This window comes from Podarcis bocagei (genome assembly GCF_964188305.1).
Source record: "Podarcis bocagei genome assembly, chromosome: 11".
Taxonomy (NCBI): domain Eukaryota; kingdom Metazoa; phylum Chordata; class Lepidosauria; order Squamata; family Lacertidae; genus Podarcis; species Podarcis bocagei.
The window spans coordinates 7,264,490-7,276,670 of record NC_138136.1 but is presented as its reverse complement, the minus strand read 5'-3'; the positions used below and the strand labels follow the sequence as shown (position 1 = coordinate 7,276,670).

The 12,181-nt window shown below is 43.9% G+C and overlaps 1 protein-coding gene across 2 annotated transcripts in view; it reads left to right on the top strand.

The window, feature by feature from the left end:
- The first annotated feature begins 3,870 nt into the window (after positions 1–3,870).
- The window catches only part of SLC28A3 (solute carrier family 28 member 3), a 48,748-nt gene continuing 40,437 nt past the window's right edge, over positions 3,871–12,181 (top strand). For both annotated transcript variants that reach the window (XM_081213700.1, XM_081213699.1), the window contains exon 1: positions 3,871–4,010. In XM_081213700.1, the coding sequence (XP_081069826.1) occupies positions 3,951–4,010 (60 nt within the window). In that variant the 5' untranslated portion in view covers positions 3,871–3,950. The remainder of the gene's footprint in view (positions 4,011–12,181) is intronic.

The window sequence follows — 12,181 nt, the reverse complement described above, 5'->3', positions numbered from 1 at the left end:
TCTTCCCGTGTAAGAGTTGGGGTGTCTAGGCGACGTTTCGACGAGGTCTCACTCGTCATCTTCAGGCTGGTGTTTTCGGCTTCTTGTTACTGGAACAGAGCAGGATCTCAGTGTTTGAGTTCCTATAAATACTGTTGAGGGGGTGTGGTGTATAGCCTCCAACGTTCTGGGCAGAGAGGAAGTTCCCAGGTTAGTGTGCCTTTTCTTCTTTTGTTCATTAATTACTTGAGGGATATCCTGAGTGATTTCTTGAGTGATATTCTGAGTACCACTTAGGAGGGTCATTAGGTGTGGATTAGTTGCTAAAGCTTTCGTGTCTTGACCTCTTGAGCTTGTGAAGAGTTTTTCTGAGTTTTTCTGAGAAGAGTTTTTCTGAGAAGATGGCTGTACTGCACTTAGTTGTGCTCTGGCTTGGCTTCGTGTATAGGGGCGAGCTGTGGTTTTGTGCCCTGTGCCAGCCAGATCTGTGTAGGGATTGCAGGGGGGTGCAGCATCCGGAGGTGCCACTATGGTTTGGCTACTGGATGGTATCTGTAATTTATCTGTGGAGAGGGTCTGGGTTTGGGTCTGGTGTGGTTGATTGGAGATGGCGTTCTGTGTGCCTCTGGTTCTGGTGTCGGTTTTTGTGGGGAGGGCTAATTTCCAGATGTCTGGCAGGCGGGACGTGTCGTCACGCTTGTTCATGTTGTGAGGGTGTTTCTCTATCTCGATGGCTTCCATGATTATTCTCTTGTGGTGATGTTCCATGTTAAAGAGCAATTTGGAATCTGCAAAATTAATTTCGTGTCCTGTTTCTTTCATGTGTTGGTAAAGAGAGGAAGTTTTTTCTTCTTTTTTGACGGCATTCTTGTGTTCTGCGATACGTGCATTTATTCGTCTGTTTGTTTGTCCAATGTACGTGGCTGGGCAGACTTTGCAGGGTATTTCATAGACCCCTTGGTTTTCTAACTGGATTTTATCTTTTGGGTTTCTGAGGATATTGGCTATTTTTTGGTTGGTGCAAAAGGCTGTTTTGATATTGTGTTTATGGAGGATTTTGCTAATTTTATCTGTGGTGCCCTTGATATAAGGAAGGAGGGCCATGCCATTGTTTTCTTCTGTGTCTTGGTTTTTGGGGGGTGTTTCTTTTTGGATTAGCTTCGTAACCCTGTTTTGCTGGTATCCGTTGGCGATTAACACATTTGAGAGATTCTGTAACTCAGTTGTCAAGTGGTCTTCGTCAGCCAGGCGTTTGGTTCTGGAGATGAGAGTCTTGGCTACGGAGTTTATTTGTGCAGGGTGGTGGTGTGATTGTGCATGTAAGTAGCGGTTGGTGTGTGTTTTTTTCCGGTAGATAGTGTGTCCTAGGGAGCCATCAGGTTTTTTGTAGATTAGGACGTCAAGGAAGGGAAGTTGGTTGTTGGCTTCTATTTCCATAGTGAATTGTATTTTGTATATTGTATGTTATGAAGGTGAAATAAAATATTAAGGATATATACAATTCACTATTCCATAGTGAATTGTATATATCCTTAATATTTTATTTCACCTTCATAACAGAATATAAGGCTTTTTGTTTGTTTCGTATGGTCTTCCATAGAGAAGCAGAGTTTCTGTTACTGGAACTTGGCTGTTGTTTTGATAGCGAAATGTTGCTCAAGTGTGTTATGGTGTGTGCCTTTGCAACGGCAGTTTCCCCTTGAAGTTTCTTTGCTCCAGTACAGCCACCTTAAGGTTAGTGACAGTGTGTCTTGGGAGGTTGAAATGTTCCCTTAATGCTTTTTTCAATATTGCCACAAGCCAAGACAATGACATTTGCCCTCTCACACACCTTCGGCGGCAGGCCTGTACTTGCTTATAGGCAACCTCCCAACACAAAAGAGTTACTCACTGGTAACAAAAAGGCACATAAGGGCACAGGTACCAGCGCCTGTGGCAGATATACGCGTCAATGCTACCCCCATTTCTACTCTGGAAACACTACTAATTATATCATCCACAACATAAGGGGATCATTCAGCGGCTCATTTTCCAATGCAATATATGCAATATGTAATTTGGCATGGTTCACAGGGAAAATAGGCTAGCCTCTATGCAAAGGAATAAATGGGTGCAAATCTGGGATTTGGCTATTTCAGCCTCATAGGGCACCCTGTAACTCATTGTATAAAAAAACTTCAAAGGGAAACTGCAGCATGAAACTGCTGAATTAAAATTTGTTAGAAATTCCCTCTTGTGGATTGAATCACCACAATGGATTTTTTTTCACACCACATGTGTTTATTGGTTGTTTGTGTTAATTATTACAGCTGGTTCTCTGTGAGTGTACAAATGGCCAGTGTTAATAATTGCTTTAAAACGTCACTGTGTGTACTTTTCTCCATTTTTTCCCTTTCCTGGGTTACGATCTTCCTCCCAGCCCTGTGTATATAAACCTGCAACTCATAATAATATTTCATGCATCTGATGAACTGAACCTCCATCTGCAAAACCTTATGCCATAAAAATGTGTTAGCCTTTAAGATGCCACAAGACACTTTGTTGTTAATTCAAATAGTAAAGGATCCATCTCAAGTTTGACAAGTTTTAGTACGTTGTACACATTTATTGTTCTTAGCACTGAATTTTTAGAGGTAACAAAGAATATTGTAAATATTAAACATTTTTATACTCCATTGGTGACAATCCTATGTATGTTTCCCACTGTTTATGCTGATTGATAGAAGTACACAACATACGGTGCAATAAACGCACAAATAGAAGCTTAAGTATGCTTCCCCCAACATCGGCTTTGTAATCAGCTGTGGAGCCACAGTTTGTGGGTCTTCTACATGCACAGGGTACCTCTGCATTAGTGCACTGGGCAAGTGCCAACACTGAAGCATATAGAGAAACCTCTGCTTGTATGAAACTCCAAGAAAGTGCATATCAGAGCCTCACATGTACCTACAGACTTTGTTGAGTGTTCAGGTAGTTATAGGGGTTCCTCTTGGTAGTTCCACCACCCTCAAGAGGTTCTGGAGATGGCAGCCTCGGAGTGGGCATTCTCTGGGGCATCCCATCCCACAGAGGTGTGCCTGGCACCTTCATTATTTGGGTTTTTGTCATATGCTGAAAATGTACCTCATTACCCTGCCTTTGACACTGGAGACATATTTTAGAACCCACCCTATTTCCTTGACTGTAATTTGTTTTAACTTATTTTAATATTGTTTTTCTAAAATGTTGTCTAAAATGTTAATAATAATAATAATAATAATAATAATAATAATAATAATAATAATTTATACCCTGCCCTTTCCGGCCAAAACCAGGCTCAGAGCGGCTAACATCAAATGTATAACACATTAACATAAAACCAGGCAATCAATTAAAATACATCCTAAAATCAGATCAGGATCAGAATAAAATCCTATCAGATGGCAACCCACAGATTAGGGTTGGTACCTACTATTGAACCTGGTGGTGAAGGGTGGGTAGGAAATATATCATCATCATCATCATCCACCGCAATTCAGTGGCACTAGCTTAGCACATATCCACCATAACTCCTCTCGCTGGGAACTCCTAAGCAAAATTCCAAGTATTCAGTTTATTTTGGAGCTCATAATGGAATGTTTCCTGGGGACCTACAACCCTGGCTATAGAGGGGTAATGATTTAACAATCATATGAAACTCTTTTGGGTTCAAAGCCATGTGTTAATCATCATCTCAAAAGTTTCACAAGCTTGGGTTTTCACACTGGTTTGTGTGAGTGAGTGACTCCTCAGAGACACAGGAAGGTGGAGCAATGAATTCAGTATAAGAACCCTGGGAGTGGCTACAGTCAGGTAAACTTCTAGTAGTAAGAAGAGCTACTGCACACACAGCTTAACTTGATATTGTTGGTGGCTGCATAGGACCACAGCCACAGCTTTGAGAAGTGTCTTTTTTTAAAGCAACAACAGCCTTGATCTACCTGAAGAAACAAATGGCTATACGGGAAGAAAATGGGAGTTTTGCCAATAGCTACAGGAACCCTGCATTTGAGGTAAGATGAAAAGGTTTTCATTCTGTGGAAGGCTAAAATGGCACAGTAAGGTTTTAGGGAGCTTATCTGATCAACAGGGACAAAGGATTTTGCAATCCCTGGTACACCTGCCAAAATGTATCCTACCTGTGCTCTTGACCAAAGGGCTGAATACAATTGGGGCATTGTGAACAGAGGCTTCAGTCACTGCTTTCTTTGTCACTTACTGTATCACTATAGCAGACAGAACAATTCTTGGCATGTTTGTTTTTTTGTTTTAACTTTGGAGCCTTATTAGTTTTGCTTACAGATTTTTAACATTCTTCTTCCTACTGCTACCTTTCACTGACTGAAATTGTGCTCAGCAAATTGTCACGGTCATTTTGGCTCTATGCCTGCTTTGGTAGTGTGGTAAAGTGGTTAGAGTGCCAGACTAGGGACCATGGAGTTCTGTGGGCGACCACAAACAAGGCAGTCATCACCTCTCAGCCTAACCTACCCCTCATGGGGTTGTGATGAAGATGAAGTGTGGAGAGGGAGGAAAGTGCTTAGAGTTTGGATTTGATATCCCGCCTTTCACTCCCTTTAAGGAGTCTCAAAGCAGCTACCATTCTCCTTTCCCTTCCTCCCCCACAACAAACACTATGTGAGGTGAGTGGGGCTGAGAGACTTCAGAGAAGTGCAGTGGCGTAGCGTGGGGGGTGCAGGGGGGCCGGCCGCACCGGGCGCAACATCTGGGGGTTAGGGTTAGGGGGCACAAATCCACAGGTTAGGGGGCACAAATTACTTGCCTTGCCCCGGGTGCTGACAACCCACGCTACGCCACTGGAGAAGTGTGACTGGCCCAAGGTCACCCAGCAGCTGCAGGTGGAGGAGCGGAGACGCGAACCCGGTTCCCCAGATTACGTGACTACCACTCTTAACCAGTACACCACACTGGCTTACAGGATCCTATGAAGGTAGAGATAGGTTACAGCCATTCCTCCCCCAGGTAGAGATGCTCCCCAGTCAAGGGAAATAGCCATAGCCTGGACCGTAGAGTTCAGTAACAATGCAACTGCTTTGCACCCCATAGGTTTAGGTTCCAATTCCTGGCATCTCTGAGTAGGAACAGCAAAGGCCTTGTCTGAAACTGCAAACAGCTGCAGCCCATCAGTGTAAACCAGGGGTGACTGGCAGAGAGGAAGGCATAAGCAGGAAGGATGTGGTTTTCCTTCCCCTTTTATCCAGCTACACTATAATCTGCATGGTCAGAGAATGAGCCAGGTTGAGCTCCAGGAGGAAAGAGAAGCCAGGAGCAATTGCCTATCTGCTGTGCTGATTTAAAAAAACAGGCTTTATGATTAAGCAGTATGCAAATTTTGTTAAATAAATAAACCAAATGGGTGCAACCCTTCATAACAGTCAGAAGAAATACAAATGTTTGTAAAGTATTTTGGGATTTAACATTCCAAGATGCAAGGATCGGAACCTGCTTTTTAAATAAACCCATCATTCCTTACCCCCCCCCATTTCCTCAAAAGTATGCTATCTTTGATGTAGCAGCAATATGCCATTTAAAAAAACCCCAGTGTAAAATGGATTATTTTCTAATAGTTTGTAGTGCATATCATGACATAGTCCCCTCTAGGTTTACCAGGTCAGGAGCATCTCATACCTTGATATTTCAGGGTCCAAACCCGAGACCCATAGCTGTCAACTTTTCCCTTTTCTTGCAAGGAATCCTATTCGAAATAAGGGAATTTCCCATTAAAAATGGGAAACGTTTACAGCTATGCTGAGAACTAGGGGAGTGCCGCACATGGGGCAAGGCCAGTGAGGTAATTAAGCATGACACATTAATCACAGTCTCTGAGAGCATATCATTCAACGGAAGAACCGGAAGTCTAACAAATGAGAAAGTATGTCGCTGGTTGATAGAAACTTTAGCTCAAAGGGCTGTTCCCAGGTCCAGCTGAAGTAAGAGGAGTATTCCTTCTCATGTGCTTAGGGAACCTGGGTAGGGAAACACTGAACTTAGCCTACCTGATTCTGGCCAACAGGGTTGAAGTGCCCTCAGGCCAGGCAGCTCACGTGAAGGCTATTGCAGGAGGAAGAGAGGAGCCCAGTATGAGGATTTTACATGGGGACAGTCACGGTTGTGAACTGCTCTTGTGAACAGTTAATGATGCAATTGTCATTCAGTACTGTATGGGGGGACGCGGGTGGCGCTGTGGGTTAAACCACAGAGCCTAGGGCTTGCCAATCAGAAGGTCGGTGGTTCGAATCCCCATGACGGGGTGAGCTCCCGTTGCTCAGTCCCCGCTTCTGCCAACCTCGCAGTTCGAAAGCACATCAAAATGCAAGTAGATAAATAGGTACCGCTCCGGCGGGAAGGTAAACGGCGTTTCCGTGCGCTGCTCTGGTTCGCCAGAAGCGGCTTAGTCATGTTGGCCACATGACCCGGAAGCTGTACGCCGGCTCCCTCAGCCAGTAAAGCAAGATGAGAGTTGTAACCCCAGAGTCGGCCACGACTGGACCTAATGGTCAGGGGTCCCTTTACCTTTACCTTTACCTTTACTGTATGCATTCAGTTTCCTTTTGACATCACTACCTACAAACTTCACCACCCTCAGCTTATGCCATTAGACAAGACATTACTGTTTGTTCAGAACCACCACCCCAAGAAAATACATGTAAGAATTTATACATAACATTAGCATCAACCTTCTAGATCACCTGACTGGCATATAAAGCAATCTGGCAGAAGTGTGAAGTCAGGACAAAACAACTTCCCCAGCCTCTACGTTAAACAGAAACACACATACACATACACACTTTATCTTACAAGCTCTGTGTTTAAGACACAGGATGTAATGGGAGTTGTAGTCCACCAGTGTAAGAATTGCAAAGATCTTCTTTTTCACACAAAGAACCTTTCCAAACTTCTGCTTGGCACAGAGATTAAAAAAAAATTATTTCCCAAGCTCTGTGTTCAAGACTCCTGGGGAGCTGTCAGAAGACAGTGAAAAAATAAAGTAGAAAAATATTGCAGAGCAAATTTTGTCAAGTATATAAAATCATGGTAAATAACCACTCCCCCCCACCAAAAAACAATTACTCATCACTAAACAAAATATCACTAGATGCAGTGATAATAATACTGATCTGAAGGACTAACTGGAACAGACGTACTTTAGAATTACTTTTTAAAAAACTGAAGCAGGCATGAGAGGCTCTGACTTTGATTGAAGTGGTAGCACTGCTCAAGTCTTCCCAAAAAATGTTGTTCCAGTCTTACTCATACTTCTACCCCAGAGCTATTAGCTCCACTCAGCACTGGCAGGTGTCCATTTTAGCTCGTAGGGTAGAAGACATGAAAACCAACAGCCTGGGAATCCAGAGTCAATGAGCCAGAGGCAACTATAATAAAAAAAAATAAAATTTTATTTATATCCCGCCCTCCCCAGCTGAAGCCGGGCTCAGAGCGGCTAACAACAGTAAAAGTACCGTAACACAGTTTACATAAAATCACAATCAATTAATTGAAATACATTCTAAAATCAATTCATTCTAAAATCAATTCAGAATCAAATTAATGGCAACCATTGGGCTAGAGTTCTATGAGGATTACCAAAGGATTTTCCAAAACTAATCATGGTTTTGTCCAGTGCTTTTTTTTCTGGGGGTACGCAGGGGTACGCATACCCCCTAAACATTTTGTGAATCTAAGGTTTGCCTCATTGAGGGGCAGTGTTTCAATATAAGTAGGAAAATGAGAGTACCCCTAAGCCTAAACATTCTTTTTTTGGGGGGGAGCACTGGTTTTCTTCCCATCCCTGCGGAGTTCAACACAGGCAACAATGAGAAGAGGCCTGACACCCAGGGTCACCCTGGCAGCCAGTTGTGAGCAAGAAGGCATGGAGGTAAGGGGCTGGCTGGAGGCAAGCTGTTGGTGATGGGGCACTGCCACTTTCGCCCTAATGAACCAGCGTCCACTGAACCCATCCCTGGAAAGGAGATTAATCAGGAACCTATTGCATCTGCAATAGGGACGTGGGTGGCGCTGTGGGTTAAACCACAGAGCCTAGGACTGGCCGATCAGAAGGTCGGCGGTTCGAATCCCTGCGACGGGGTGAGCTCCCGTTGCTCGGTCCCTGCTCCTGCCATAAATAAATAAATAGGTACTGCTCCGGCAGGAAGGTAAACGGCGTTTCCATGCACTGCTCTGGTTTGCCAGAAGCAGCTTAGTCATGCTGGCCACATGACCCGGAAGCTGTACGCCAATAAAGTGAGATGAGCGCCGCAACCCCAGAGTCGGTCACGACTGGACCTAATGGTCTGGGGTCCCTTTACCTTTACCCCTATTGCACCTGCATAATAATAATTATAATAATAATTTATTACGGCCGTAGGCCCATACAGATAAAAACAAGACATAAATAACAGCCTGTGCACGTGGGGAAAAACAGCCGCTAAAACACTACTATAACAATAAAATACTATAAGATGGAATGGCATACTACGCCTTAATTAGCTTGTGGTGCTCCTTGGCAACGCTTTTGGGTAAGGACAACGACCAGGAACCTAGCCACTTTCAGGGTCGTATGGGTATCCTTATCCTGCAAAATTTGGGCAAGGTGGAATTTTGGTGGGGTACCCTCTAGTTTCTGTATGATTGATCCCAACAAATTTGCCCGTGGCACCTTGAATAAGGGGCAAGTGAACATAATGTGCTGAAGCGACTCCGGCGTCTCCTTATCACATTCGCACATGGCGGAGGCTTGGCCCTTTGAGAATCTATGTCTCAGGACATTGGAGGGAAAAACGTTAAACCTCGCTTTGGTGAAGGCCAGCCTATGGGCAACAGTCGAAAGGGAGGAGAGGTATGATGGAACGCAGTAAGTTAAAGTGATACCAATGTTCTGGGGAGAACAAACACCTCCCCCCAGCATATAATTTCGCTGTAAATCGATGTCATCCAGTCTTTGGCGGATCAGTCTTTGAGCAGTGATTTGATCTAGTTTTAGGGAATCTAAGGGAGAGATTCCATAGCTCAGGAGTTTGGCATGAATTCTACTAGTCCAAAGGCTGGAGAATTCATCTCGCCATAAGCATTGGACAAGGTAATGGTCTGGTAATCTATGCCACAATGATAACCAATAATTGAAGACTTGCTTCCACAGGCAAGATTCTAAGGATGCGATCTTCAATTCTAGTCGCATGGCTGCGTTGCTTACGCACAGGGGGAGCATTAGGAGCCGACGTAGGAATTGGTTTTGCAGAGTCTCAAGAGGAGCAAGGTCTGTCATCACGGCCCAGAGCGGGGCAGCATAAGCAAGCACGGGAACCACTTTTGCCTTGAACACCTTTAGGGCCGAGGGAACATGCAAAGCTCCATCCGAAAAGAAAAATCGGAGGAGCGCATATGACAGAGTTTTGGCCTTGTTAAGGAGGTGTTGAATATGTGCTTCCCACCCCAAATTGTATTGAAAAATAACTCCTAGGTATTGAAATTTTAGGACTTGCTCTATTTTTGCTCCACCAAGCTTCCATTCGTATAATCTCCGACTTCTGGCGAAAATCATTTTCTATTGCAGGTTGTGAGATTGATAGCATCTAGATCAAGGGAAGTAATAGTGCCACTGTATTCTGCTGTGGTCAGACCTCACCTGGAGTACTGTGTCCAGTTCTGGGCACCATAGTTCAAGAAGGACACTGACAAACTGGAACGTGTCCAGAGGAGGGCAACCGAAATGGTCCAAGGCCTGGAAACGATGCCTTATGAGGAACGGCTAAGGGAGCTGGGCATGTTTAGCCTGGAGAAGAGGAGGTTAAGGGGTGATATGATAGCCATGTTCAAATATATAAAAGGATGTCACATAGAGGAGGGAGAAAGGTTGTTTTCTGCTGCTCCAGAGAAGCGGACACGGAGCAATGGATCCAAACTACAAGAAAGAAGATTCCACCTAAACATTAGGAAGAACTTCCTGACAGTAAGAGCTGTTTGACAGTGGAATTTGCTGCCAAGGAGTGTGGTGGAGTCTCCTTTGGAGGTCTTTAAGCAGAGGCTTGACAACCATATGTCAGGAGTGCTCTGATGGTGTTTCCTGCTTGGCAGGGGGTTGGACTTGATGGCCCTTGTGGTCTCTTCCAACTCTATGATTCTATGATAGTGGCTCCTTATGTTAAATACCCCATCTCCCAGTGCCAGTGATCAAAACTGGGGTGCCTTGTGGCTACTTTAACTTTTAAAAAAATGGAGTTAGGTGATCACAGACCTCCCATATCCTGCTGTGTTTAGACCCAAGTTTCACACCTTAGGGATGCACTAAGAGTTTAATCATTAAGCTTAAACAAAGAGCATTGTTCATTCATTCTAGAGAGTAAATAAGTGAATTATCAGCTTATATCAACTGCTTACATACAGATATCTACTTCCTAATGGTCAAAAGGTCATAATAGGAATGCTTTCTAGGCTACTAATGGGAGTGGCCTTGCAGTGACAGTCTTTGTTCCCTCCCTCCCTCTATGTTTGGAAAGGGCTTTTCTAAGACCATCAGCAATTAACAAGTGGTTAATTGCTTTAGCTCCAAGCCAAGAAAAGCTTCACACACTCATTTTTGCACAGCAAAGGGTTCTCAAATGCAGATGCACTATTTATGTTAATTCTAGTTGGCTATCATGAGTAATTTGAGGCAGCATGGGTTGGCTTCCCTACCAAACCAAGAAAGAAAGAAAGAAAGAAAGAAAGAAAGAAAGAAAGAAAGAAAGAAAGAAAGAAAGAAAGAAAGCTGCTGACAGTTGACAGTAGTAGGAAAGGCTCTTGCATCTGAGTTCTCCCTCTCTGCTCTGAAACAGTGAGAAGACCTACAGTCCTGGGGCAGAATAGGGAATGAGGAAGCTACAGCCACAGAAGATGGGAACAGCCATAATGCCTCAATGAGAATGGAGAATTTGGGCCAGGGGGTGGTTATCCACAGCAATTCTAGGTGTGAAATTCAATGCAGCTCTATGTAAGGGATGCACGCACAGAACACTCACGCAACAAGGTCCACTTTCCTCCCTTCTCCTCCTCCCTTGTATCACATGCACACACCCTAAACCTGTTTCAGGAATCCTTCCAGGCACCAAGTGCAGGTTTAGGGGGTGAGGTGCATGGGGGGGGGGAGTCTCATTGCATGAGCAGACCTTGTTCCATGCATGTAACAACTTAGTTGAATCCCACCCTGTGTGCCTAAAAAGACGAAAGCAGTCCTTTAAGTCAGCTGCTTTGGAGATTTAATGCAAAGCTGGCATTCCCCTAAACCTGGTTATACCATTCCTCTTGCGCATGTATCATACTGTTCTGGTTACTTAAGGATCAGCTCTCAGAGAATGTTCTCACTGGTAATATATATGATAAGTAATTTTTCCCAGGGTGTACACACCCGTTCTTCATGTCCCCTAGCTCATCTCTCACAGAGCAGGTTTTGCATGCTTTTGAAGCATTACAGACACTATTCATTCTATTATTTCTATGTCATTTCCAACACTCTGAAGGCATACAGACATGAAATATGGAGACTTTTCAGCATGACTTTCCCTTAGGGCATAGCAGATATTTGAACATTCCAGGAAGAGGTTCTCCATTCATTTCAAATGGGGCTTGTGAGGGATAATTTCTCAGTGGATTTTGCTCTTGTGATATAATAGTATTCATTGTTCTTTTTCTTCCTAAACAAATCTTTGCTGTGAGCTGCCTTGACTCACAAAAGTGACACAGAAAGGCTGGAGTGGAATATTTGAGTAAATAAGTAATTATTTTTTCAAATAGGGACTTGTCTAAGACCATGCAGGAAGCTCACACCAGAAGTGAAATTTCAAGTGGAGATTGTAGTGTTTTTTTTACACTTCATACTTAGTCACTGCGCTCTGCTATGCGGAACTGTGGCTTCTTTCACAAACGTGCCTTTCCCGTCAGCAACTGGGCAATGCAAATCTCTTGAGGAAATACACGTTTCTCTGGTTTAAACTCTGGTGCCAAAACAGGACTGCCCATATAACAAATCCTGGACTAATGTCAACCTCCTGAATAGTAAAGCCTCATAATCCAGAGCACAGCGTACAATTAAGCAAAGAGTGGTTTCTGACTACATCAAAGATAAGGGTTGTTTGGTTTTTTCCACAGACAGAGAACTGCATTTCCTTCTGGGCAATTTTCCTGGGGGCCA